Consider the following 27,894-nt stretch of genomic DNA (forward strand, 5'->3'; position numbering starts at 1 on the left):
TCAGGAAGCATGCAGCTGGTTAATGTTAAAGGACCTCGACAGGATCATGTAAACTATATTGGATGTTATGCTTAGGGCCTTACTGCCAGTAACGTTATAGAGTTGTTTCATTAAAAGTGAATACTGTACTCTGAATATGGGATAACTTTCTGCAGCCTTCATAATCTCACACTGTACAAATAATTTAGAGTTTAGGTACAGAACACACTTGGGTGTCATGGCTGAGTATGTCCCTGTGCAATTTCTTTCATTAAGTCCTTATGAAGCTACAAGTTGCAAATCCAAAATTCTGCTCCCTGAGGACACAGCTATGTGAGACAATAAGTACTGTTAGAATTCTCTGCCTATCTTGAATGCTCTGTGAACCTAATCTTAAATACCATCATGTAACAATCACAAAAAACTTTTGCTAAAGGCCATATATACTAATAAAAAGACAGTGGTGCTTCCAACATTCTGAAATGCTCTGAAAACCAACTTTTCCAATACTAAATACAACAAAATAACCTTCATAAAATATAACTTTTCTCCATTTACAACTTTTTTTAAAGGATTAGTAACCTAGGCTTTTCAAGCATAGGAATCTGCGAAATAACTCCTAACATGGACAGATTTTTTTAATACATAAATTAAGAAACTGGAGAGTTTTAACCCAAGTCCAGTTTCCAAACAAGGAATATTCTTGTTTACTTTAAAAATGGAAATGTCATATATTTCCATTATAACTGTTAAAAAGTTAGCTTTACAAACAAGGGTACTTTAATTAAAAAAAATTCTTAACAAAACTATACAGTGTACAAATTACTGTCTATAAGGTAGGTGGTTCATTAAGAAGAGCCTCCGTTCTTCTCGCTACTTGCAGCTTCACAGATTCATTCACATATTTTCAATGAAGCTGCCCACCTGAACATCACCCCACAACTATATTGCTATAATTAATATTTTTGCCATGTCTTTATGTACAGTCTCCTTCACTGCCTTTTCTTTTTTCCCTTAGTCAAGCCTCAAACGTTCATGTCACTCCAGGGGAAACACACTTCAGTGGCACAGCCATAAGGTTAGGGCTGCAAAGCAACTTACTAAAGGCAGAACAGTGCACATAGAACGGGGTGGCTTGATTTAGTCAGAATACACTTCCTGGTGAAGGAGGAGGCTAGAGACCGGATTTGAGTCCTCAATATTTTCTTAATCTTTTGACTCTTGAATTTAGAAAAAAAAAAAAGAAAAGAAAAAAAAAAGAAAAGAAAAGGAAGTTTGGGTTTCTTTTATTCAAAACAGGCCTTTATATTAAAGAGGTAGGCAGAAAAACCCACAGAGTCACTTAACATTCCACTGAGGAAAATTCATTCACACAGAGCGAATTTGACTAAAAAAAAAAGTCTGTGTTTGTAAGCTTGATTTGTTCACACCATAGGTCAAAGATACATGAAAAGTTTAGTTAAGAGCATCCGCCATCTACAAGGATAAGCATCATTTAAATTATTGCACTTTATTGTCTGGACTTGCCTTGGTTTCATCCTGTTGTGCTAGTCAAAGTTTAAAGGGACATCTTATTGTATGGGATAATCAAATGCAGTTCTCCAGCACATAACCATGTTTCATAACTGTTCATTATTACGTGATGTGCTGAGAGAACAATATGTAGCTTATTTTATCAGGCCACAGCCTAACAGATCCTCAAGGTTGTTACTACGTTTCAGTTAGTCTTAACAGCCGCTTACTTAGTGAATAAATTCACTTACTATGGGGCTCAGAAAAAGAGCAACATAAAGCTGGTTTCTTTTTTTTAATTTAGCTAAATATAAATCTTGAGTTTTTTAATTTTCTATTTTCTCTCTCTGTTGCCTTTTAGGCCTTGCCTACACAGCTTTCTCATAACACGTCCCACTGATACAGCTCCAATGGAGATAGCAATGATGATGGGAGCACTAGTGGAGACAAGGTGCTGGCAGCTGCCACTGTTTTTAGCTGTATTGTCATCTGGACTTGCTCTGAGCAGGGCTGGATGACACAGTAGTAAAAATGCCAGCACCTAGTAGCCACTAGACTGCTCAGCTGTGCTACCATTTTTAGAACTGCATCCCAGTGGGGTAGATCAATAATGGGAAATTTCAAGACAAAGCTAGAATAGAAGCAGCCTTTATGGGCTCAGTTATCCCACAGGGAGCTCAATACTCAGCAGTCTATTCTCCCCTGCATTTACACCCTAATAAAAGGGTGTGCATTGATAGGAAAGTTGAGCTGTAAAGTGGAGTCCTTATGTATGTAAGGTTTGCAGCATTAGGCCCACTAGTCTGTAAGATTTTACTTTATTTGAAATAAACTTTTCCTTACATTGTATTCTAATTCCATTCAAGTTACAGTACAGAACTACAGCTTTCCATCTGACCTTTTGTATGTGAAGAAATTCTAAACCTGTCGCATCTGTTTGCTAATGTAGATGCCTGTAATTCAGATGTTGTGTGTTAATAAACTAAAAAAGACCCCACCTCTTTGACATAGGGAAAATGAGTATTCACCAGTCATTTAAATATAGTGCTCCAAATTCTTTGCTGGCATAACTCCTTTGGAGTCAACTGAAATCAAATGAGTTACACCAACAAAGAATGTGGCTCAGTACATGCATCTCATAGAAGACAGTGTGTTTCCATGTCATTCTAGCTAAAAACACCCTCTAAAAGAGTACATTTTCGGATACCATATCTTTGCCATAAATGAAAGAGACTCAGTCTCACTGTGGGTCTTGACCTCTCGAAATAAAAAAGTAGAACAATTTCCTCAAGTCAAGTCTGCCTCCAACAGAATCCTTTTTTTTTTTTTTTTTTTTTTTAAATCCAGAAATGAGTTCAGCTTGCACCCCAGGTGGGAAGTTAAAAAGAGGGAACCTATTTGAAACTTTGTCACAGTAGGCAGAACAGTCGCTTTGCAGCCCTTGCCTGGCTAAGGGTGCACTGCTTCACAGCTACACTGTAAAGTGTTAAAAATCCTCCCCACCCTCCCCAGAATATATATATATGTATATATATATATATGTATAAAAAAAATCCCCTGTCCATCTCTCAGTACACAAAAGGACCTCATCACACTGCAAAAATAGCAGTACCCACTTTGGTCAATTAAAATAAACAAAAAAAAGCATACATTATTCTTTTTTTTTTCTCTTTTAAATCTGTGTACTTACCTATAATAACCAATACAGCTAAAAGCACTACCTACATAGGCAAAACTTGGTATTGCATAATTCGTATAAATTTGACACCCCCCCCATATTAATTGGAAGATGAAAAACATGAAAGGTTAATAGAAAAAACACCAAAATACTGAAAATATTGCTGGTCGATTACAATTTTTAAGCGGCAACTATACACAGCCATGATATGCTTTATAAATGTGAGATAAAGGTATAACTGTCTAAAAAATCCATGATGTCACACTTTTCCCCCCCATCTGGAGTACAAAATATTTGTCATAAAAATGGTAAAGATTTAAAATAATAAATGCAGCAAAACAAGTAGAGTGATGTCACTTTTTTTTTTTTTTTTTTTTTTTTTTTAAGATTTCAAGGCAAGGCACGTAATGTGGACATTATAACTTCGTGCAAATTAGGATTACTGGAACGAGTATTTTTAATCAATTAATTAGTTTTAAGAGACATAGAGGCAAAATGTGTCTGCCCATGCACGTTACTGTTCTGTCAATATGAGAAATGTGTTGAACAAGGCTAATTTCTGAAAGCACCATGCAAGTTTTCAGCACCCTGTGATTAGACTTATTTTTTGTAAGAGTGCATGTTTAAATATATTTTACCCCCCCACCCTGCTATTCCCAGTCTGTAAACTGTAAGCTTTGCCTTTGTGACATGGATTTGCCTTTTTTCTTCGTCTCTATGATGCAGATTTTATAGAACTTTACATACACCCTATGGGTTATTGATGCAACCAGTAACTTTAAATAAATAAATCCTACCCCTCTATGGAGGCAGCAGCTAAACCAACATAAGTGCTGTGTTTCCATTAATTTCTTCTTCTCAATGACATGATTTGTCTTGATTTAATGCCCTCAAAACTGAGGGGAAAATAAATTTGCGCAAAGAAATTTTAAATTCTTTTTTTTTAATCCCCTCAATTTAGAGTCCAAGGGCTGAAGGACTTATAATGATGTTCCCCTTTAGATATAATTTTTAAATTGCACTTGCCTCTGTAAGTATTTCTTTAGTGGGTAAAAAGGTAAATTTTTTTTACTGTTGCAAGAGGAGATAACTCTTTTACCTACAGAGAGGCATTTTTTTCCAGAGAGCCTGTGTTCATACTGACTTTGAAAATTCCAAACTAGGTAACACGCTAGAAAAGGCTGGGTTAAGGGCCAAAGTTTAATAAATCTGTACTGATAACTAAAGGCTACAGAGTTGTTGTTTTTTTTAACTTTTAGAAATCAGAGTGTTGAGAAAATGGCCGTCTCACAGCCCTCGTCCTCTTGCAGCTCTGTTGCTGCCGCCTAGCCTTTGTTTTGTGAGATAACTAGGAATAGTGATCCCATGCGTAAACAACAAGAATACTAACCCAATAAAACTAGCTTATCATGCAAATATTAAGGCATCTAGAAAGTCAGTTAAAATATATTGTCAGAGACAGAACATCTATTTCCCAGCGGACTTCATATAACAAAGGCTACTTAGCAGAGGCTGCATTCTACCCATCAGTGAAATATCATCGACCCTTTTTATGTCATTACAGTTTCAACCTTAAGGGAATTAGTGATTGTAAATGCTGCAATTGCTGGTCTATTTTTCTTCTTTCTTCAGTTTCATTTTTGTCCTGTCTTCCTTTCTTTTTTTCTTTTAAATTTTTGTTTTGTTTCATTTTCCCTCAGTTGCTTGTTTCTGCTTGAAGGAAAGGCTCTCCAATTATGTTCAAACCATAATTTTGGACATTTGTCGGCAGGATTGGTGTCCTGTTTGATACTTGAAAAGGGACCAAGCTAGCCCAGGTACCAGGACTGTTGAGAGAGAGAGAGAGAGAACAAAATAAAGATTAAGAATGTTGCAACAATAAGAACATAATAAATGTGATTAAGACTCAGATTAGTATTCATGATAAATAATACTATTTAAGATAAATTTAAGATGGTACATTTTTGAATGCCACTTGAACTTCAAGTGTGTATGATTTCCTTTGCAAACTCAAATGAAAGACAAAAGTAAATGTGTTAATATGAATTATTGTAATCATACACTAAATAGCCTGCTTATTCCATGAGAGCCCCAGACAAGTTAAAGAGGCAAGTTTATGGAGCAGGTACAAAAAACTACATTATGAGAACTCATATGAAACTGCTGCTCTGATTTTAAGAACTAGTCAATCTATTATAGTGTCCCTGTTATATTGCTTATTGACAGAACAAAAAATACACATTTAATGTATAATATAAATCTCTTCTGTGATTTAATAAATCCTCTGTCCCCTCTATCTAACAATTCAACCCCTTTCTCCATTATATTATGTTCCTGTTAGGTGCATGAGTCCAAAATGGAGCAGACTCTGATGAAGAAGAAATGTTTTTAGCTATAATGCATGAAAACATACTTTTTTTTTTAAGATACTTTCAAAAGCAGGGTGCATTCCTTATTACAGTCCCATGGCAATAGCCAAGGAACACCAGATAACTTAGGGCCCAATATACAAATACTTACTGTCATATGTAGAAATTACGACCGAAAGTAGGTCCACTGAAGTCACAGTATAGCAACATTTTCAAAAGTATCTTAGTGACTAGAAACCTACATCCCATAGTCAATAGCACCTGTGTCACTAAGGAATCTAAGTCCCATTAATTTGCAATTTTTTACCAAGTAGCAACTATCAGTAATAAGCATTACACCCAGTGGCAAAGTATTTACAAGATTATTCATTCCAGGTCAGATTCCCAAAAGTGTACAGTGCTGACAATTGGAGCCAGATTTTCCAAAAAGTTCTTTTGAAAGACCTGAGCTCTTTGAAGATCCAGCCTTTTATGTAGGTACCTAACAGGAAGCTGATAAATAATGAGCTCTTTGGAAAGTCTGGCCATATATTTTTCACCAAACATAAGCATGATAAGAGAGGCCATTATATCAAATGGAAACATACATTCAGGGTCAGATTGTCAAAATGAGGCATGCACACCTGTGCAGGCAATTAATTTATACCTATTTTATTGCACCAAATGTTCTCAAATACCCAGTGGGTGTGTGCACACTAGATATTTGCATACTCATGGAGCCATTTGACACCTGTCTATCCAAGTGCACACAAGTCTAATCTGTGAACGCACACTTGTATCTGATATGTACTTTTTGTGCAAAACATTTGCATATGCTTTACTTTGAAATCTGATACTCATATTATATTTTTTGATGAGGGAAGCTATAACTATTTTTTCCTCCCATTTCTTTGATCATCCTTTCATGATCCTGTCTTCCCAAATACATGCACATGCTTGGTTAGTGCAAATGTGAGTTAGGAGTACGCATTAAGGGGAAAACAGATCCACTTTATCAATCTTAAAATGTATAAATAATAATTACGATTATATTTGGCCATTTGTGCAATCTTTTCTTGCTATGCAAATATAGAAAAATATAATTTTTTTAAAAAGTCTATTGAGCATGTTCCTCAGTTAAATAATACTATGGGGGAAAAGTGGCCTTTTCCCTTTAGTCACATATTGTTTTCTTCTTCATCTCTTTCACCCAGTTCATTTGGAAGTATACTTCTGTGTAATATAGAAACTAAAGCCAAAATTTCCAAACTGTGACTTTGATATGAGCTATATGTGCTCAGCACCTCTGAAAAATCAGACCACATGTATTTAGATGTCTAACTTTACACACCCAAGTTCGAAAATTTTGACTTAAATTCAAAATCTTGCTCTCTTTGAAATCAGTGGTAAAACCCCCATCGGAGCAAGATTGGTCTGCCTCAGTTAATTATATGGATCATGATCACACTGAGATGTATGTAATAATGTCTATAGAAACAATACCACCCAGCAGCTTTTTCAAATATACAAATCCTTGAATGCGAACGTGTATCCCACTAGAAAGCTGCCCACAAGTGCTGCTATTTTTCACGAGTTTTTAGATCTTGCAAATCTAGTAAAACTTTATGATCATCTTAAATTTCCTGTTTCCTCAAAAAGATTTCTGTGAACTTTGGTGAACTCAATGTTTTGTTGTTTGCCTAAGAAAGAATTTTTATTCTCCTTGATATTCAAAAATAGAGATAGTTATGCAATAAATCTTAAAACATGCACAAAGAGTTAAATCCATTTATACATGAAAGATTTGCCCAATATGATCTGATGAAAAGATTATGGTTCCAAAAAAATATTCAGTACCAAGATCTCACATAAGAGGCTTAATTGTTTCAACCTCTCTCTCTTCATCTTTCTTCACTATTTGTGTCCAACAATGTATTTTTGTTCATTATCCCATTTTAATGTGAGCAATGTTAAAAATACATGATGAGGTGACAGCTAGTAAAAATAATCAAAATGATTCTATGCTGATTTGTGTATGGGAAACTGTAATAATAAAAAATTGCAATAAAAGAATAAAAACATTCTAAAAGAGAGACTGCTCAGGATTTATGGTCTTAGCCACTTAAAAGAGAAGAGTAACTAAAAGAATGTAAATTCTATGGCAGATTCAACATGGCATTGCAAAGAAGAAGTCCAGATAAACTGCTTACAGGTTATCTTTTTGGAGAATTCACTCTGTGTACTTTAGTGGCTGGAAGTTTATCTGAATTTTTTTTTTAAGTTTATAACCTCCTAATGACTACAATATATGAAAGACAGCAGTTTATGCTGATAAAGAACAAATTACTATTTGTAGCAGCTTTCTTATCCAGTATTATACAGAGGAGACACAGATCTTTATTTTTTTGGAAAATGTTCAATAAAAATAAATTGCAGTAAGTGACTAATAAAACTGTTGTTGCAGTATAACTAACAAATTTAATTTAGATGTTTATTTAAACCTTTCAAACCTCCCTTCTTACATTATGACCATGTCACAAATGCAGCATGCAATATATTTGTCAATACGGTTTATGAATCCTTGGAGAAGAATAAATCTCATAGGTTAACATTATGCAGATTCCATATGAGTTTTATAAGCCTCTTACTACCAGTATGTAGGTTAAGTTAACAGTTATAAGATAAGATTGTTCTGGTATCCAGTTCATACTCTTAGGGATAACAGTGAAAATAACTTAACAAATGGCAAAACATGCCAGTGCAATGGTATACAAGTGCTTTGATTAGAAATGGAATCACAGCTTAGGGGTCTGATAATTTTTTATCTAAACTGAACTGCTGGGTAGTGGCTAGTTCTTCCCCCTGGCAATGGAGGATGGTCCCTATAGTCTTTTCCAGCAATCTAACCTGCTTCCAAGTACTGGCACGTCCAGATGAATGGTTTCTAGAACTTTCAGAACTAGTTGTGCATTTAAGAAACAATACTTATGAGAATTCAATTTGATATAATGATGATTTCTGGGGCAGACCTGTCCTGCCACCTATAAATGGTCAATTTCAAGTAAAAGAATATATGCAGGAAAGGAAAGGGAATGAAAGTGAAATGGAGGAAATAAGTATAGTGCCTAGCGCAATGAAGCCCCAATCCAGGCTGGAGCCAGCAAGTGCAGCGGTAATACAAATCATATTAATCAGAATGCTAAATCACAACTCACTCAGGCTCTTCTAAGCTACAAGATACTGGTGTCTGTCTTTCAGATTTTGAAGCCTCATCACACTTTTGCATTTCTTACATAAAATGTATGATAAATGTAATTGAATTTTCAACTGCCACTTGGTGGATCAGACACCTATGAGTGAAAGAACTGATGGCAATTCAGTGCTCATGACAGACAGTTCTGGAGATCAAGATCTTCTATTTATCCACAGAATTGGAGCAGACTGGATAGAAGTTCTCTGCAATGCCCTGACATCATCCCTCCACCGTGATTGGGAGGAAACTTCTGAGAGAGTAAGAAAGTTTACTGTCCACATCTGTTGCATCCTTGGCTTTTCTGAAGAGATTCCTAACAAAAATGCCAAGTAGAGCTAATTATGTCCCAAATGTTGCCTTGTCTTTATGTGAGTAGCAATGGTGTGAAGAGCATAGATAACTTTCCCTTCACCTTGCCATTGTGTGATCTGATCAGATTGCCAGGCAGAATTGCAATCCCTGATCTCAGGAAAGTGCAGACACTGCCCCCTCTCTCCTCCACAGGGTTCCCCAAGTAGGGTAGAGAGAAGGCACACCAAAGCTGTGCCCATCACACAAAAGGCAGATGAGTTGGCTTGGTGGGAAGAAGGTAGTAAGCTGCATACTACAGAGAGCTGTAGGAGAAGGTCTGTTGCCTTTACAGCCCCAAACGGGCTGGTGTTCCCTCTGGGACAGAAAGGGACGGCTCTAGGCATTTTGCTGCCTCAAGCACGGCAGGCAGGCTGCCTTCAGCCGGCTTGCCTGCAGAAGGTCCGCCGAAGCCGCGGGACCAGCAGACCCTCTGCAGGCAAGCTGCTGAAGACAGCCTGCCTGCCGCCCTCGTGGTGACCAGCAGAGTGCCCCCATTGGCTTGCCGCCCCAAGCACGCGCTTGGTGTGCTGATGCCTGGAGCCGCCCCTGAGGACAGAGCAGCTCCATGCTGTCCTTAATATCGAAGATCCCTCTAAACTGTGCACTACACAGCTGCCTATTAATCACTGTGCAGGTACTCAGGGCTGTAGCGGGGAGGAATCAGTCTCCCCAAGTCCTGGACCTGCCGTGGCATCCCTCTCCTGGCCTTGACCCCGCCCAGCCCCGGACCTGCTGCAGCCGGGAACAGGTGCCCCTCCCCTGACTCAGCCTGGCCCTGCTGTGGCCAGGGGAGAGGTGCCCCTCCTCCACAGACTAGGTGCTGTTGTGGAGAGAGAGAGTGCTGGAGAGAGTAGACTCAGGGAGCACCACTGCACCCTAACCCCCTCATCCCCAGCCCCACCCCAGAGCCTGCATCTCCCAGCTGGAGCCCATCACTCCCCACACCCCAACCCTCTGCCCCAACTATGAACCCCACATCCCCGGCCCCACCTCAGAGCCCTCACTCCAAGATGGAGCCTTCATCCTCCCACATCCCAACCCTCTGCCCCAGCCCTGAGGGCCCCCATCCCACTCTGAACCCCTCACCCCCACCCCACCACATGAATTTTGTGATGTTCACCAAGGAGGTTATGTGTGACACATCACCTCCATACTGGTGCACCTAACAAAATTCATTCCACACATGGATGGGAAAAATTAGAGGGAACACTGCATACTATGCAATCTAACTAAAAGATAAAATTGAGGCCTGTGCTGGTAGGTTTTGTGACATGAATAATTGCCCACTAGATAAGAGAATGAGCTACAAACTTGTTCCATGTTGTTGTTGCTGTATGCCATGTTGTTGTAGCTGTGTTGGTCCCAGGATACTAGACAAGGTGGTGAGGTAATATCTTTTATTGGACCAACTTCCATTGGTGAAAGAGACAAGTTTCTAGCTTATGCAGAACTTTCCTTAAGGTCTGAGAAAAGTACCCTGAGTGTCACAGCTAAATACAAGGTGGATCAGATTATTTAGCATAAGTAACTAACACATATTTCAAGGGGTTTCTTGTATATAGTTGTCTGTAGAGTTCCACTGTTGAACCTCATCGTGGTGTCCAGGAGGTGGATGCTAGTGTGGGAGTGTTGTAGAGAGAGTTTAATGGATAGGTGATGGTTGCTGAAGTTGTGGTGGAAATCTATGAGTGAGTTTAGGTGTCTGTCTAGAGAATGAAAATATCATCAATGCATCTCAAAAAACCTGATGGCAGCCCTCCAACACAAAAACAAAAAGGGGAACCAACTACAACAACTCCACTTCCCACAGAACACCACCTCCAGGAGAAACCATAACATGAAGACCCACCATCTGGATCCTATATGAAACTCCAACATCATCAATTTGTCAAAACTATCCTAATCAGAGCTGAATTATCTGTACTCTCCAAGGAACTGAACTATTGCCCCACAACAGAATCTGATACCAGAGTAACATGGGGAGAAATAGAAGAGTTCTTCTGCCTTTTCTTCCCCTTTCTTTGAGATACATCAATGATATTTTTATCCGAGGTGTCCAAAATCCACAGACTGCCACACTTACCTTCATAGATTCAGTAACCATCCCAAGCATACCAAGAAATCTGTTATCTACAGTGGGGCACTCAGATACCACAAAATATGCTCCAAGGAAAAAGTCCAGGTATACATCTTAACATACTTAAAACCACCTTCACTAAACAAGGACACTCCACCATGGAAGGAGATGATGTCATGGAACAAGCCACCCAAATCCCCCGAGAGAACCTGCTTCAATGCAGAAAAAAAGCCCTCTCTGATTGCACGCAGCTAGATGTCACCTACCCCCCCCCCACAAACTCATATGGGTTCTCATCAAATAACTATAAATCATACTCAGTGGGGACCACATCCTGAAAGAACTCTATGGCCTTCAAACAGCCCCCCAAACTCAGCATCAGAAGCAAGCTCCCCATGGACCAGGACCCACCAACTCAAAGAGGCACCAGACCCTGCCAGAATATCAGATGCAAAACCTGCAGATATATCTCCACTGCAATGATGATCATCAACCCCCACAATACATCCTCCAAGATCCATGGGTTGTACGCATGCCTATCATAGCATGTGGTATAGCTCAACTAGAGCACTAAGTGCCCCAATAACAACTATGTGGGTGAAACCAATCACTACACTCTCTAATGAACTCTCACAGAAAAATGAAAAAAGACAAAAGCCTGGGAGCTTAAATTAATATCTTAACACTAAAAATCATGGACTGAATAGAGACATTGGATTTATGGTTTATTACAACAGTATATAACCCACTAACACTCCCCAACCCATGACTGGAAAGGTGTGAATGGGCCACTTCACCTTGAATGGTCCCTTGAAACATGGTGTTAATTACTTATGCTACACAATCTGTTCCACCTTGTATTTAGCTGTGACATTCTAAGTACATGTCCCAGATCTGAAGAAGAGCTCTGTGTAAGCTGGAAAGCTTGTCTTTCTCACCAACAGAAGTTGATCCAGTAAAAGATGTTACCTCACCCACCTTGTTTCTCTATATGCATTTCAGGTACAAGGTTACAGGATAAGCAGCTATTAGAAAATAGCTTTCAGTTACATATCTAGATTCCAAGCAGCACCTTTGTAAGGAGAGTCTACCAGTGTCACTACCAACTCTGTGAACCATCATCCTTCCACAATAATTTTACTAGCAGCAGCAGTGGTCTTTGCTGATAATAACTAGACTTTCTAATAATAGATGGATTCTGCAGTTATCATTTCTTTGTTCACAAATGTCATAAAATAGCAAAGACAAACACTACAAGTGTCTTAAGGGTTAATATTTTCCATTACAGTTTTCACATGTTAATTCAATCAAGATTTCGTCCATGATTTTCTTTTAAAAATACTAAGTGCTCTTTCAAGAATCCCTGATTAAAATATTACTGGAATTGACCATAAGCAGCACAGTATTTATATACAGTCCACTGTGGAGGTTATATTAATGTGAGGAGAGTAATAAACAAATTACTTTGCACTGAAGAATAAATGTAATCAAGACTTGCACCAATATCAAGTTAAGTCTCCAGCAGTTAATACTTTTGTTGTAACAGCTTAAAAAGTCTCTGATACAAATATTTTCTGATCTAAAAAAGGAAAACCTCTGTCTTAAAAAGCAGACCTAAAACAATGGTGTCTAAACTATTACTGTCGCACACCCCCTTCCCAGTAATGGAATCTGTCCACACCTCACCTCCATTACTGCACATTTGGCTTAGCAGCAGAGCTTGCGGTGAAGGCAGAACTGGGGGCAGAACTGGGGCTAGAGAGGGAATGACGACAGAGCTGGCCTGGGGGAGGAGATGAACTGCAGCTGAGGGTGGAGTGGAGCTGTGGCTGGTGCGGGGGGGCTGGACTGGGAGTAGAATGGTTCTGCGGCCCTGGCTGGAGCTGGGCTGGGTGATGCCACAGGCCTCTCTCCCCAAACATTCCTTCATGCCGCCCTAGGGGGCATGCCCCACAGTTTCGGGACCACTGACCTAAAATATCATTTCTAGTTACAGCCTTATCACCTTTTGCTGTGATCACATCAGCTCTCACAAGCTAATTATGGCCAGGCTAGATCAGTACTTTGGCTAAAAGAGCTAGGAATACCTTATGCTGAAGGAAGTGGTGTTGAAGATGTAGCAGCTTATGCTCTACCTTCTGAGTCAGAATTGAACCAATGCCCCAGCACAGCAATAGAGGGCAATGTACTATTTGAAAATGTATCAGAGGGGTAGCCGTGTTAGTCTGGATCTGTAAAAGCAGCAAAGAATCCTGTGGCACCTTATAGACTAACAGACGTTTTGGAGCATGAGCTTTCGTGGGAATCCTGTGGCACCTTATAGACTAACAGACGTTTTGGAGCATGAGCTTTCGTGGGTGAGTGGGTATTCACCCACGAAAGCTCATGCTCCAAAACGTCTGTTAGTCTATAAGGTGCCACAGGATTCTTTGCTGCTTTTACAGATCCAGACTAACACGGCTACTCCTCTGATACTTGTTATTTGAAAATGCTCTCCTTCAGTTGAGATATAAAGCTAAAGTTCCAATCATTTGTGGACATTAAAATTATATGCCACTTTGCAGGAGTAGTGGTGTTAACTCCAGTGGCCTGGCTAAATTCCAATTTGGTTATTTCTGCCACTATTAATTCTCCCTTGAGTGTGGTACTTTCTGTCACTCTCTGTCCTAAACTGGTGTGTGAGCAGAGTTAGTGTGTGGAGTTAAACAGCTGCCAAATTCTACCTTGGAAGAGATGCTATGTTAAGTATATCTCCGCTTAACTTAGGAAGCTTTTTATACTTTAGTTGGGCAGAAATCATCCTCTCCATCTAGCAGATGGAGGAGATGAAAATTCCACAGGGGAAGTGGAGGCAAGGTAGTTCTGCTTCTGAGGCATTGTTTTCCCTCTCCATGAACCTGAAGAAGTTTCTCTGTGGGTTTAGAGTGAAAAACAGGTGAAGGGGGTCAGGAGACATATCAACACCACAAAAAGTCCTCAGCACAGTTAGTTCAGACTGAGATTTTGGTGCACACCCATTCTGTGCTGTGTACCCTGACTAGGCTGAGGGAGGGTCAGATGCCTGGGGCAGCAATTGGCTGGAGAACTAGCTGCCATGAAGCTGAGGTAGCGGGAGTGGGAGTCCCCAGAGACAGTGCAGAGGCACAGGGTTCCTGGCAGACACAAAGATACATGGGTTTTGGGGGTCCCTGCAGTAGGGCTGATGGGTAGAGGAAACAAATGAAGAAGATCTAACAGAGTCCTTCACCAAACACACATGAATGTTTTGCACAGGATGATCTGATTCTTTTATGTGAGCTAATCTTCTGAGAAAAACAGATTCTGTAATTTCAGCCAGACGTATTAGGCCAAATAAATAAATAACAAGAAAACAGAAAAATTCCACTTAACAATAAAAGTTTGCAATGCAGCAAAGGAAAGGTTAACTAAAGGGCTGCATTTCAGCATCCAGACTGCATATTCCTGTTCTCTAACATGACACCAATTCTCTTTTTCAAAACATTCAATAGAAATAACTTTTTTTAAAACTTAATCACAGCAGCATTTTATACTTTTCTTCTCCACAACTTACCTTATAATTTAAAACAGTCATTTATTAAATGTTATGTTAGCACTTAGGTAAATATAATCAGAAGTTCTTTGTTTAGTAAACACAACACTAAATGCAAGCAAACATCTTGTTTGCAGAAAAAAAAGTGCACTTTTATTGCTTAAAATGAAACAACTTGAGATAAAATGGCTAGGAGGTAAAATTCCAGAGTCAACAAGGAGTTAAAAGTACACTTTACACTTGGGAATTTTCTGTAACATGCTCCTCCTTTCCTAAAACTGCTGCCAAAAATCATTTGACAGGAAACGTAAGATTAAGTTTGTCCTACCTAAGTGAACAAAGAGAGCTCAGAACAGGCAACCAGTTTACTGCAGAGCGGGAACTTTCCTAATCCTGCTGGAATCTGCAGTGCCACTCAGAAAATATCACTGGAAAAGTTGTTTTCTTTACTCAACATCTTGTCTCTAGATCACCTCATTTTGGTAGCACTGCAGATCTTGCTGATTCTCCTATGAAGGTTAACTTAAAGCTCCAAACATAATCATGTGGAAAATGGACATTATTGATTCCTATGGTCCATTGTTCCCCCATTCTAAGTCCCTGAAGTTCAAGTTCAATCTGGAATTACATCATGTCTGGTTTCTCCTGGTTACCAGACGGCTTGAGACGTGACCACAGCTACAGAAAAAACAAACAGCCTTCTTCACGCTTCGGCTCCCCTATCGATTCAAACATAAACTTTTTTTCTTTCTCTCAAGTATGCTTCAAGTATGGAGCATGGTTAATTTAGAGATTAAGTTCCAAATTAGATTATCTAATGGCATCTTAATGGATTGCTGACCCATTTCCTGTGGGATGGCAGCATGCAAGTCTGGCTGGAATACAATTAATTTCTTAGGAAGTGTTCTGAAGATGTTTGCCTAGATGGAAAGGAAACATAATGTTCTGCACATCTTTCTTTATTACAGAGATGGGTGAAACTATAAGAGATAGCGATGTCAATTGATAAAGACCAGAAATCCTTGCATTTGTCTGCTGTGAATACTTTTATCAGCAGAAGATTTTCACTTCTTTGTTCTTAGTTTCAAAAATTGAGTTTGTACTTTTATCTCAATCAAATATGAACTGTGGAAATAAAATAAAAAAATCCTTGATCTAACAGGTGTGTGTATTGTCCAGATGTGTTAACTTTTTTTTTAATACAACAGATAACTACAGAAACACTTAGTGATAATTCAGTTGTTAGTGACTTTGTATGTTCACTAGATTCTAACAGACACAAGTACTGTGGTATGGAAAAGATTCTAAGCAATTTCCACTACCCCTCCCACTCCCCCACGAACTGGAGATTATTCCATTCAACTGCCTTATCTGCATTATTATCACAGCCCCAGAGTAGTGCCAGGGGCAAAGAGTGCTGCTTAAAAAACTGAACATTTTGAACACTCCTACAGCTAAAGCTGAAAAGGAAATTCAGCACTCGGAGAATAAAGCTCCCCTTAGGAGCTCCAGGAACAAACCAGCTGTTGTACTGTACTTATGTGTCAAGATAACAAACTGAAGGCAGGAAATGCTAGCCTAGTGCATTTGCCTGGGTAGTGTAAATGTAATGTTAAAGTAACAGTTAACCCTTAAGAGCAGCAGTTTTTTTTAAATATAAATTATAGTAGTTGAGAATAATAGGAAAATTAACAATGTGTGTGATAAAATTTACATTTTACCACTAGTGGTTTGTTTACAGTTTGTAAACTGTAGGCTTGTTGGGAAATATTCAAATCTAGTATTCAAAGGCCCAATCCTGCATCCCTTTGTTAATCATGCTGGAGTCAACGTGACTAACCTTATAGGTAAATAATGGTTACTGGACCAGGCACCCAGCCCATATGTTTCACTGAGTCCTTCTCTCACTCATGCATGGTTGTTTTACTTGCATACATTTTTGTTTACTGTGCACTTATTGAAACTTTATTTTCCAACTTGATTCTAACTATTTACAGTTACCTCAGCAATGATCTGAGTGACCTTTGTTTAGGTAAGTTCTAAATATTATCTTCATCTGTACAGCAAAAAGAATGAAGTATAGGGTCCTGATTCAGTGAAGCACTTATGCATGTGCTTAATTTTAAGCATTATATAAATGGGATTACTCATATACTTAATTTTAAGCATGTGCTTAAATGATTTTCTGAACCAAGGTCCTAATGTTCAGGGCAACAAATACATCATATAGACAATAAATAGATAATAAAAATGTTGTCAATTCTAGGCAATCATGGTACCAGGAGCAAAATAAAATTACTTTAAACTATTATATTAAAAACCTGTTTTTGTTTACTATTGAGGGTGTTGAACGGATGTTTTATATAAGCTTCTCCTTCACTGACACCAATATGTTTATTTTAACCAACTGAAGGATACATCTAAGTTTGTATAATAATCCATACACATAACTACTCTGCTTTTTTTAAAATAAGCGCACTGATGACTTAAGTTTCTAATTTTGTATAACTCATGTTGTCTTTCTCTAGTGATTTTAGAAGTTAACGTTTTTGAAAAATATATATTACTATTCCTCCAGAAATTATATCAGGCTTGTCATTTTACTAGAAAAAAATCATCAGTTAGTTTTAAAATCCATAGATCATTTAGCTCTGTTTGGCATGACTGGCAGCCAATGATAAGACGAAGTATACAAAAAGAACAAGCATAGGGACCATGTCACCTCTCACCCTCTCAGAGGGTGGTCCTACCCAAGTTGGGGATGGGGGAGGTCACTGATAGTGCAGCATGGAGAAAACTTTCAGTTTGGTCACTTTTATCATCTGATCTATGCACATACAGAAAAGCTCATTTTCCGACACTACCAACTCTTTGACCTCAGTGAGTACAAGTATTCAACAAGACTTCTCAAAAATCAGTGCACCACGACATATTAGTTGTTGCAACTTAAAATAATCATGAAACCCTTCTATAAAAAGTCACTCTATTTATTATCCAAACGAGTATTGCAGATTTGGAGGAAATACCCATCAAATAAGTCTGTGGGAGAAAACTTTTCCATTTTCTTTTTTAATAAGAAAATATTGCTTTACCAAACGTTCAAAAAGGATTTATTGCTCAAAGGTATCTTTCTTGTAATGATATAAAGACTTCATCAAGAAAACTGCTCACTTGTTATACTATCTCCCATTTATGCTTTGATGTCTTCTTTTCCACAGATGTTTGAAAAGAGTATCTGTATCCCAAAGGCTACATTTTAAAAATAACCCTCATCTATATGTGATTACGTCTTTTTTCCCTCTCCTCTCTTTTAGCAACTTACAGCAAAGGAGCCCATGTGGTAGGCATGACAACTGAAGTCCACAATACACTGGGCCAGATCCTCAGCTTGTCTACCTCCAATCAAGTCAATATTATTACATTGATTAACACTATCTGAGGATCAGGTCCACCAATCACTAGCTCACAAACTGTGAGTTCTTGTCCAATCTACAGTCTCCTATTAATGTTCTGAGAAAGCTACATACTGCTGGGGGGAGAATAAGTTACACTCTGTGCTACACTAGCTCAGTCTGATAATACTGATAAAAACTACCAATTATCACATGATGGGGATTTATAATGTGAATCAGCCCTCGAGGTGTTAAGGTGAACCCACTAGGTTAACTTTCCATTCACTTTACTATTTGATTTTTGACGTGAAAAACTGGTTTTTTTTTGCCACCTTGCTCCTTCAACACAATTTCAGAATTCTACCAGACTCCAAAATTATTAGGAAAAAAGTACAGAAAATACATGCAATCATGCAAGAAACTGCCGGCAGATCATTTGTCATGTAATATTGGTACAACAATAATAGTTTAATAGTTTAAACTTTGGATTCATACACAGCATCCAACTTTCTATTTCATATATCACATTTCCAAACTGATACTAAAAAAACTTTTAGCATCAACAGTAAAACACAGTATGTCATCTAGGATACTGCACAGTAAGATTTTATATATCCAAACATACTCACACAGATATGTACATGAATTATTTGGAAGTGATAGCAATGTTACATTGTCATATTTGTACACACATACCTCCAAGAGGTATATAAAATTATTTTAAGTGGAGGGGAGAGATTGCTTCACTTGTTAGGGCCCATATCTGCAGGCTTTTCCTCATATGTATAACTTCCCCCCACTGAGGTAAATCAAAGGGAATTCTGCATATGAAAGAACTGAAAGACTGACATTGCTTATTATCTTTCATCTATTTTTAAAACACACACACACACCCCTACTACTACCATAACCAGTTATACATATAATATATGTATAATTTAATATATATGTGTAGTTGATTTTGTACCAATAGCTAACGTTTCTCTAACATGCAAAGAAAATAACTGCTTTTCATGAATAATGAATTCTAATTGTTTTGCATTTTAGTTTATAAAGGACATGCTTCGTAAACATGTTAGTGACCTAAATCTATACCAATTGTCCTGAACTTGTTATTCAGAATGTCTTCTATGAGTATGATTATTCATTCCTAAAATAGCACCCGCATCAGAAAACTGCTATACTAGTCACCTATTGTTTTTAATCCCACCATCTTTTGCATATTAATCTGTAAACCCCAAAATATATTATGGTACTTTAGTTCTTTAAATTGTGATTCGATTTTTTAAGTCCTAAAATCTGCAGTCCTTTCAAATTACAAACGCCTTGCACTTGACAGCAAACATTTGGCATCCCAGGTACTAAACTATAGTATATTCTAACGATTCAATTTACATTAAAGATAATGTAAATGTGTATTAAAGAAATGTTATACATATATGTTTTGGTTAAATTTTGACATATATTCCTTCTTGGAGGCCTGCTAAAAACAGATACTGTAGCTCAATGTAACTTTTTTAGATGTAGTGTAGCGTTGGAAATAATTAAAATGTTACCTTTGCCAAGTAATTCCCAATGTATCCTCACTGGCACTGGGGTATAAATGCCTGCCGTTTTGATTCATGGTCCAGTCACAAATCCTCAGCTGTCAATTGAAACCTAGCAGTCAGATATGGATCGAGCAGTACTACAGTTTTTAGTATTTAAATGAATACATGCAAACTAGTATTGTACATGGCACAAACCTTACTTTCCCAAAAAAGTAACTTAAAAACAAACAAAACCCCCCATAACCAACAAAAACCCCATTACACTGAAAATTAAATTCCTATTTTTTTTAAATTTTAAGAAAATGCTACTTTAATACGCTCCTCTATTAATAAAGCATAAAAGAATAACTAGTGTTTAGCACATAACAATTAGCCATTATTAGATTACAAATTGAGCTGGAATAAAAGAAAATGTTAATGTTCAATAGTGAAATATTTTAAGAAAGAAAATCAAAATGCTGTGTTTTATATGCAATGTACTAAGTAATCTGTACTAGATAAAGATCAAAAATAATATCTTGAAGCATGCATTTGGTGAATCATAGACGACATGCAATTTATAGAAAAGGTCCCCAAATTACACAAACTATATGCCTTTATCTTACTGTTTTAGAAGGGTAAATGTATTTTGTAATAGAGGTTTATTAATTTAGTGTTACTGAAAGTGATATTACTTAGGAAGAGGTGATAAAATAATCTAATCTTGTTCCAGACTCACAATAATAGCATTTAAAATACTTTATTACATTTAAATATAGTGAGGAATGCACTAAATGTAAGCTGAAACAAATTCTTCCCAGATCCCCAAATCATCAGTTCTGCCCTTCACAGATTGTTCATGTAACCCTATACAGTTCTGTTTGTTTAACAGCTGCCCTACAGTGCTAGCAGATTTATTGAAAAGATATACTGCTTATTTTTATGTTTAAGAAAGTAAACTTATGTGGCTTGAGACGAAAACCTACAAAAAGCATAGTTTTTAACCTCTGCACAGCAATGTTATAAATACATTACTGCACATCTTGCAAGATACAACACTTTGAATTAAAGATAACTTGATCACTAAGATTAATTGCATAAAATGCATCTTGCTTTCTCCATGCAAGTTTTAAGTGTCTTTAAAAGTTGCAGACTACGGCAAACAAACTAAAGGAAATGATTTACACAGTAGCACAATTAACTACAGTCCTTTCCTGATAAATACATATGTTAAAGACAAGACCATATTGCAGTCTTGACTGTTATACTCATAAGTTTCCTGCAGCTGAGGTCTGAGAAATGAAAATGCTAGTCTGTTTTCATAAGGTTTGTTTCTTGTTTGTTATCTAAAGAACTCTAAGAGACCTTCCAAAGGCTATTATAAGCATGACTAAACTACATTAAATTAACCAGAAAAGGAAACATTCAGTCCAAAAAGTTCGCTAGAGTGTAACTGTAAAGAATATATTAAATATGCTCAAAGAAAGGGGTATGTGTGTGCATTTTGTCATAGTCACTGTATGAAACTGTTTCATAAGCACTATTTTTATTTTGAAGATATAATAAAATATATCTGTTCAAACACTCTAGCCAGTAGTATAATGGTTATATTTATGCTACAATACTTAAGAATCTGTCAGCATTTTCATTATAAAGGCATATTTTAAAGGCTTACAACTTGGTTATAAAACTTCATTTTCAGCTGAAACATGATGTCTGAAGTTTTAAAAATGAAAACTATTTTTTTCTTTTTACAAAATTTAAACCAAACTAACCCAACAAAACTCTTTGGCTAGTTATAAGCCATAAGAATGCCAAAACCAGAACTTCTTGCTGCTGAATGATTTTATGAATTTGTCTAACTAAAAAATCTGGCAAACAATTAGTTTGTAATATAATCTAACTGCTTTTGGTATTTGAGGAAAAACAATAAATGGCTGGTACATTACAGTTTAATAAATCAGCTACTGTGCATAAGCAAAAATTTTCCTCCTACAGTTTTCACCTGGATCTTAATATGTACAACAAATATCTTACATGTATAATTACACAAACGTCAAGAGCTTTTTTAATCTAATTCATAAATGTTAATGACACACTTTATTTATTATGCACACACACCCTCATAATTTGTAACCATGGGGGTGGGGGACATGCATACATACACATGGATATACATATACATATAGGTCCAGATCCTAAGCTGGTATAAATTGGTATATTGATGTAAATTGGTATATTGGTAAATTGTAAATTCATCTGTCCCACCACATATACACGTGCCAAGTTAGAGACGCATGTGATAAATAATTCTATCGTGAGCCTAGAAATTCAGTACCTGTCTACTAAGCCACTTCCATGTTGCTTAAGTTTAATGTTCCAAACCTCTGAGCAGCTTCAAACAGTTGCCTTTTTGTTTTCAAAATTAACCTATCAGCGAAATGCTTCCTCTTTCCTACTCCTCATGCAGAATTTCCTCTCCAAAATCACTGCCTAGAAACTTGTATGACTAAGATTTAGTTTAGGGTCAATAATAGCCATAGAAATATCACATTAAAATCTGATATCCTGTGGCACTGCAGGGGTAGAAATGGTTTGGCATCTTTACTCCCGGTCAATGGACTGGAGTAGTATAAAGGGGCCTTAAAAGCCCCAATTCCAGAAGGGAGAAGTTTTCCATGGAGCAGACAATGTGAAGACAGCAGTAAAGTGGCCCTCTGAGGACATCTTTGCAAGCCCAGAGGAGCCCCTTAGCTCTCTTGCTTCCCCAAGAGCTGAGAGGTCTTTGCTACACCTTTAACAGGTACGGCCCAGACTCTCACCTGGGAATTTCATACCTCTGAAAAAGGGAGATTTTCAGCTTTGTAACAGGACACATAACACTTGCTTCTAGCTTTGGAAGCACCTGAGACATTGGTGTTCAATATTATGACTTTTCTGTGTTAATTTAGGTCATTCAGGAGCCAGGGAAAGGCCAGCAGCCCCCAATGTAACTTATAAGCACCTAAGGGCTGCACTAAAATTATGCAAGCTGCAAATGCCATTGCATTACCTAGGAATCAAACAGAGCACAGTGCACTTTACTCCACACTGGAACACCAACTTTAAAGACCTTCTGTGTAGAGGATGGGGGAAGTGAGTAGCACAAAGCTGCCTGTATGCCACCCAAGGATTTCCCTCTGTCAGGGAGAATATCTGGCTGCTCCTTTATGACACCTCTCCTACCACTTTATGTCACTGAGGTGGCACAAAGCAGCCTGAGCCAGAGCCAAGGATCTGACCCACTAGTTTGAATTCTCGCTCTCTCTCTCTCAGCTGGACTTTTGGTAACTAAGATATCTGGGTGTTGAAGAAAAGGGATTCAAGCAATAGTCTCAATCAAACATTTTACAAGCTTTCTAAAACATTTCTACATACGTTTTCCCCTCTAAAATATATTTCTTATACGGGATATATATATGATGGTGTGACACACAATCAAGTGTTTTAAATTCCTCTCTCACAGAACCACATGTAACAGGGACAAGGAAAATTATCCTCAGGAGAAAAAAATTGCCTCTCAGTGGGCTTAATTCTGAAGTGGCTGGGGGGAGGGGCAACTGTAAACAAAGCAGGGTAGGGCAACCTTAACGTGCTTTGCAGGCGCATCCATTACTATCCCTGAAATAAACCTCCACTCCAACTCTTACTGAGTGGGAAGGGGCAGACAGTCTGTAGAGACTGCCTCCTGTGCTGGGGGTAATCCTCAAGGGGGCATGTGATTGCTCCTCAGCCCTATTATGTCAGTGCAAAAGGGCCACAGGGCAATCCTGATGTGGACCCTGAATGTTTACTTTGAATCTCCTTTCTCTTTTTCGTTTAAGTTGGACACTTGGAGAGTACAATCATCCTACAGAGTTTTAGCCACACAATCCTAATTTACATTAGTTACAATCCCACCACTCAAACCTTTACATAACTGTAAGGGTTAATATTTAAGCAGGCTTTATATTTTAATAAAGTGACTAACATTATTCTTCATTTCATGCCCCTTTGATCACCAGTAAAAGTAAACATATATTTGGAAGAGTGAGTAAGTGATAGGATACTGCTATGATTTTTGTTATTTGAGAAAAGTCCATAAAGCTAAATATTTGCATACTGTCATTGTTTTGACTGAAACTTCCTTTAAATGTGTTTCCTTTCCAGCAAGCATATGCGAAAGGTGACCTCTTATCCATTTACATACCTCCCTGGCAGTCACGTGATCAAGTTTTACGTCAAACTGTCAATTATGATAAGAGAAACAATAAGAACAGCCTAAGTGTTGATAACCTGTTTCCTGACTTTACTGAGAAGTTCTGTTTAAGAGTTCACTTGTGTTCTTCTTTCAGTCTTTAGCCTGAAGCAAAAGCGATGTGCATCAAAAACACTTTAAAAACCAAACACTGTTTTCAGTGGTCATTTCAGTTTACAATTTCAGTGATATGTGGTATGAAGGGGCTTCCATCCTGAACAGCATAATGCAACAACTAAAGGATGCATATGGAAAGAACAACTTCCTACTGGAGAAACTCCTTGAAAAGAGTAGTCTTGTGTGGAGGAAACAATTAAATAAGAACAAAAGCTGGTAACAGTTTTCTAGTTTTAAAATACATTTATGATGTCTAAAATATTTCTTATTATAGTATAAATGGTAACATGACCCCTTAATAAATGTCAAAGCTGTGCGAAAATCATGCATAATGTATACTAAACCCTTAAAGCCCAAGTGCTAGTGAAATCCATGCAGCTGTATTAGGTAATGCAAGGATCTGAGGAGTTTAGCAGCTCAGTTATTGGCCCAATATTAGTTAGCATATATGAAAAAGTAAAGTTTTAAAGGTTACTGGTATCACAGGCTGCTAACTTCCTCACTAAAGCCATTTGTCTTTGCCTGCCTGCTTTCTTAATGAAAGGAAGAAAATATCCTCCTAGACAGCTCCTTCTAGAAGCACAAAGATGTTTTAAAAGTTAAATAATTATGGATAGCAATATCATGGCCAAGAGCAAGTACTCTTTTGATTGATTTATTCAGTTTCAATAGGAAGCTTGCCAATTGTGATGCCATTACCCTTATGTGCTATGAACACGAAGATAAATCTTTTCTTTTCTTTTTTTAAATAGTCAAAATCCAGGATTGGTGTTTCTGGCAGCGTAACAACATTAAATCCAGAAGTAATTTTGATCAGACACTAAGAATCCCAAACTTTCCAGGATATAAAGTTTGAATTTTGTGAATTCACAGTGATATAAACTGAATGAGACTAAGGAAATGCCACCATCCATCCATCCATCCATCCATCAGAAGTCTGCCCTATTGTCCATTAACATGGAGTTTTGCAACTGAACTCTTTTACTAATGATTGCTGTGTTATGACTATACACTCCCAAGAACGAGGACTCAAATGGCACAATACCACGGAGCTCAGAGGAGTTGAGTCTGCTTGTACCACAGCTGAATTTGACTCAGTTAATCTAATTTTTCACTTTTTCTGTGAGTCTAGACTTCAAAACCATTTGCTACAACTCAAATGTAAGCAATGTGTATATTAGCTGGAGAGGGAGGGGGAGTGGGGAGAGAGAGAAAGAGAGAGGTGCTGACATACTGCTGTGAAGATTACCCAACCTTCCTTTTATGCAAAAACTCCTATGTCAATAAAGACATTTCTTAGCATAGATAGTTCAGTGTGCCAAAGTAGAATTCATTAGTTCATAAAGTGACCTCACCAACTTCTAAGAACAAAGCCCTTACTAAAATTCTACCTCTAAGATAAAATTTTAACTATGATTAAATAGGAGACATTTGATTAAGCAACATCCCTGGAAATATGAGTCTGTTACTAATAGTTAACAACTTTTGCATGCTGATTAATGAATTAAGGAAATCTTCTGCATTCTAACCAAGTAGTCATTAACAATTTATAACTGATATTTTGAGGGCCTGGGGAAGGACTCCTTTTTACAATAAAACATTAAGATGTTTTATAAGCACCTTTCTAATGCAGATCTAATTATGTAGATGACTTTCTAGTTGCAGTTAAAGTAAGAAATTTGTTATGTTATTGTTGATGTTCAATTTTGAAATACCTGTCATTTCAAGGCAATTGGCAAGCAGCACCAACCAAAGATCACAACAAAAGTATACTGCATAGATTTATAATTCTTCAAAACTTTGCCTATCAATGTAGCATGCTAAGTAACATGTTTAATGGCATATTTTTCTCACTATTCAGATCAATAAATGTAAATGTATTGCTCCCAAAGGTGCTAGACACACAAACACACAATATTTCCAAGTTATATTTAATATTTCCCATCTAAATTCAAGTATTCCAGCAATTTTGTGCTATAAATTGTTTTACTGGAAGTTCGACTGAACTGTCATTTTATTTTGTTGAAAGTCTATTTATAGGAGAGAGTCACAAAATAACACACAGCTTAAATTTACGGTTGTTACTATAAGTTATATAGGATACATTGCAGTTCTTTTTAAACAACAACAAAAAAAGCACTCAATAATGCACATCAATATTTCTCATAACTTGAGAGAATAAATCCCTCCAACAAAATAAAAGAACCTACCTGTGACAATATTTATTCTTAAGAGGTCAATGTGTATTAAAGGGTACAGTGAATGTTTAAAAATGTTTCTCTGGAACTAAAACCACTGGCTTTCTACTTTAGAATTTCTCTCAGCTAATATAAAATGATTGATTGCCTTTATTTCATGTACCCCTTGATTTTCCTTTTCATTCATCATGGGCTGCTTTAAACTAAATGCATTCAGAACCTGCCACAAGAAAAGTGCTCTCTTTTAAATTGTTGTAAAGTAATGAAAGGACATAGTAAATCAATCTCATTTCTGCCTTCCCAAAGGATAACCTTTATCTACTGAAGTCATTTAGACAATTTCTGGTGGGGATTTTTTCTGGATAATAAACATGTATGGCATTGTCATCTCTGAGAGCCTTTTAGGACTGAAGAGGATGAAGGTAACAACTAACTCATTAGAAAGTTATTTTATATATACTGTACTTATATATACTATATTCATATTTATCTACTGCTAAAAAGCTTAGTTTGTGGTTAAAAGTTCTTTGTTCCTTCAGTGCATGCGACAGTACCAACTATTGCATAATTTTTAATATATATATGTATGTAAGCGGTATGTAAGCACACACGCGCACACACACACAAAGTATATACAATCATACGTAATTTAAAATCTAATATAGAATACATGGCAGCGATTAATCTACTATACACTTTTTCACCATACTATATGGCTACTACTATATAACACATATTTGTAAAATACTGATACATTTAAATAAACAACAAATATTGACATTATAAAACTCTCTACTTAAATTCACACAGCGGCATTGAATCAGAATATGTTTTCCAGGTTTGAAACTAACATATAAATGTCCATGCGCAAAACATGTAAGATAACTTTTTTCCTGAATATTTTGGTCACATGTTTAATGAGACTGCTGAAGTTATCCAAATTTATTCTTAAAATATATTATAAAGACAAAAAATGTAAGGAAATACAAGAAAATTAAGCTGTCTGCCAGTACCTTCTAGGAATGTGAAATAGTTTCTATAACTTTTTGAATGTTCTTGAGAACAAAAAATACTAACTAGCAAATATGTAGAAAAATAGGGTACTGAAGAGAAGCAATAAATTAAAATAAAATATATTTAAATTTCTTTTGGAAATCCCAAAATTAACTGGATGTCAGAGACTTATGAAATAATCTTTAAAATTTCACAGCAAAAGTATTTCAGAAAATGTGTGCAGTGGTTTTTAAAAAAGCAAGTTTTAAACCTATAAATCTTGCATATTTTTAAACATACAATGAACACTTACTGAATATTTGTCAAATAGAACCACATTATAGTAATTATGACACATTTTATATTACAGCAATTCTAGAGAGGTGAAAAAAGAAAAATATCAGAAAAATTAGTGAAAAGCCAATGGCTGACAAAAACAAATAATTGTTATTTGGTATTTTTGTAACTGTGTACAAATGTTTTCAGTTGTGTCTCACTGGTTAACAAAGCTGGCAAAATGTCAGGGCTCTTGAATAACTATCATCTTTATGATTTTCTCTGAATCCTGCTTGTAGTGATCTTTAATATATACATACTGCCACCCTGGCCTTGGAGTGGGTGGGGATAGGAGGTTCAGATGC

The 27,894-nt window shown here is 37.1% G+C and overlaps 1 protein-coding gene across 5 annotated transcripts in view; it reads right to left on the reverse strand.

Moving 5' to 3' along the window:
- The window catches only part of NFIB (nuclear factor I B), a 221,627-nt gene that overhangs the window by 1,665 nt on the left and 192,068 nt on the right, over nucleotides 1-27,894 (reverse strand). For 4 of the 5 annotated variants that reach the window (XM_030567059.1, XM_030567058.1, XM_030567060.1 and 1 more), the window contains exons 11-12: nucleotides 19,697-19,785; nucleotides 1-4,995 (exon numbers count right to left, since the gene is read on the reverse strand). The exon at nucleotides 1-4,995 is cut by the window's left edge and continues 1,665 nt beyond it. In XM_030567059.1, coding sequence (XP_030422919.1) covers nucleotides 4,866-4,995; nucleotides 19,697-19,785 — 219 coding nt within the window. In that variant the 3' untranslated portion in view covers nucleotides 1-4,865. The remainder of the gene's footprint in view (nucleotides 4,996-19,696; nucleotides 19,786-27,894) is intronic. The other variant, XM_030567062.1, reaches the window with a different exon arrangement.

The sequence above is a fragment of the Gopherus evgoodei genome, chromosome 6 (genome assembly GCF_007399415.2).
Source record: "Gopherus evgoodei ecotype Sinaloan lineage chromosome 6, rGopEvg1_v1.p, whole genome shotgun sequence".
NCBI classification, from domain to species: Eukaryota; Metazoa; Chordata; order Testudines; family Testudinidae; genus Gopherus; species Gopherus evgoodei.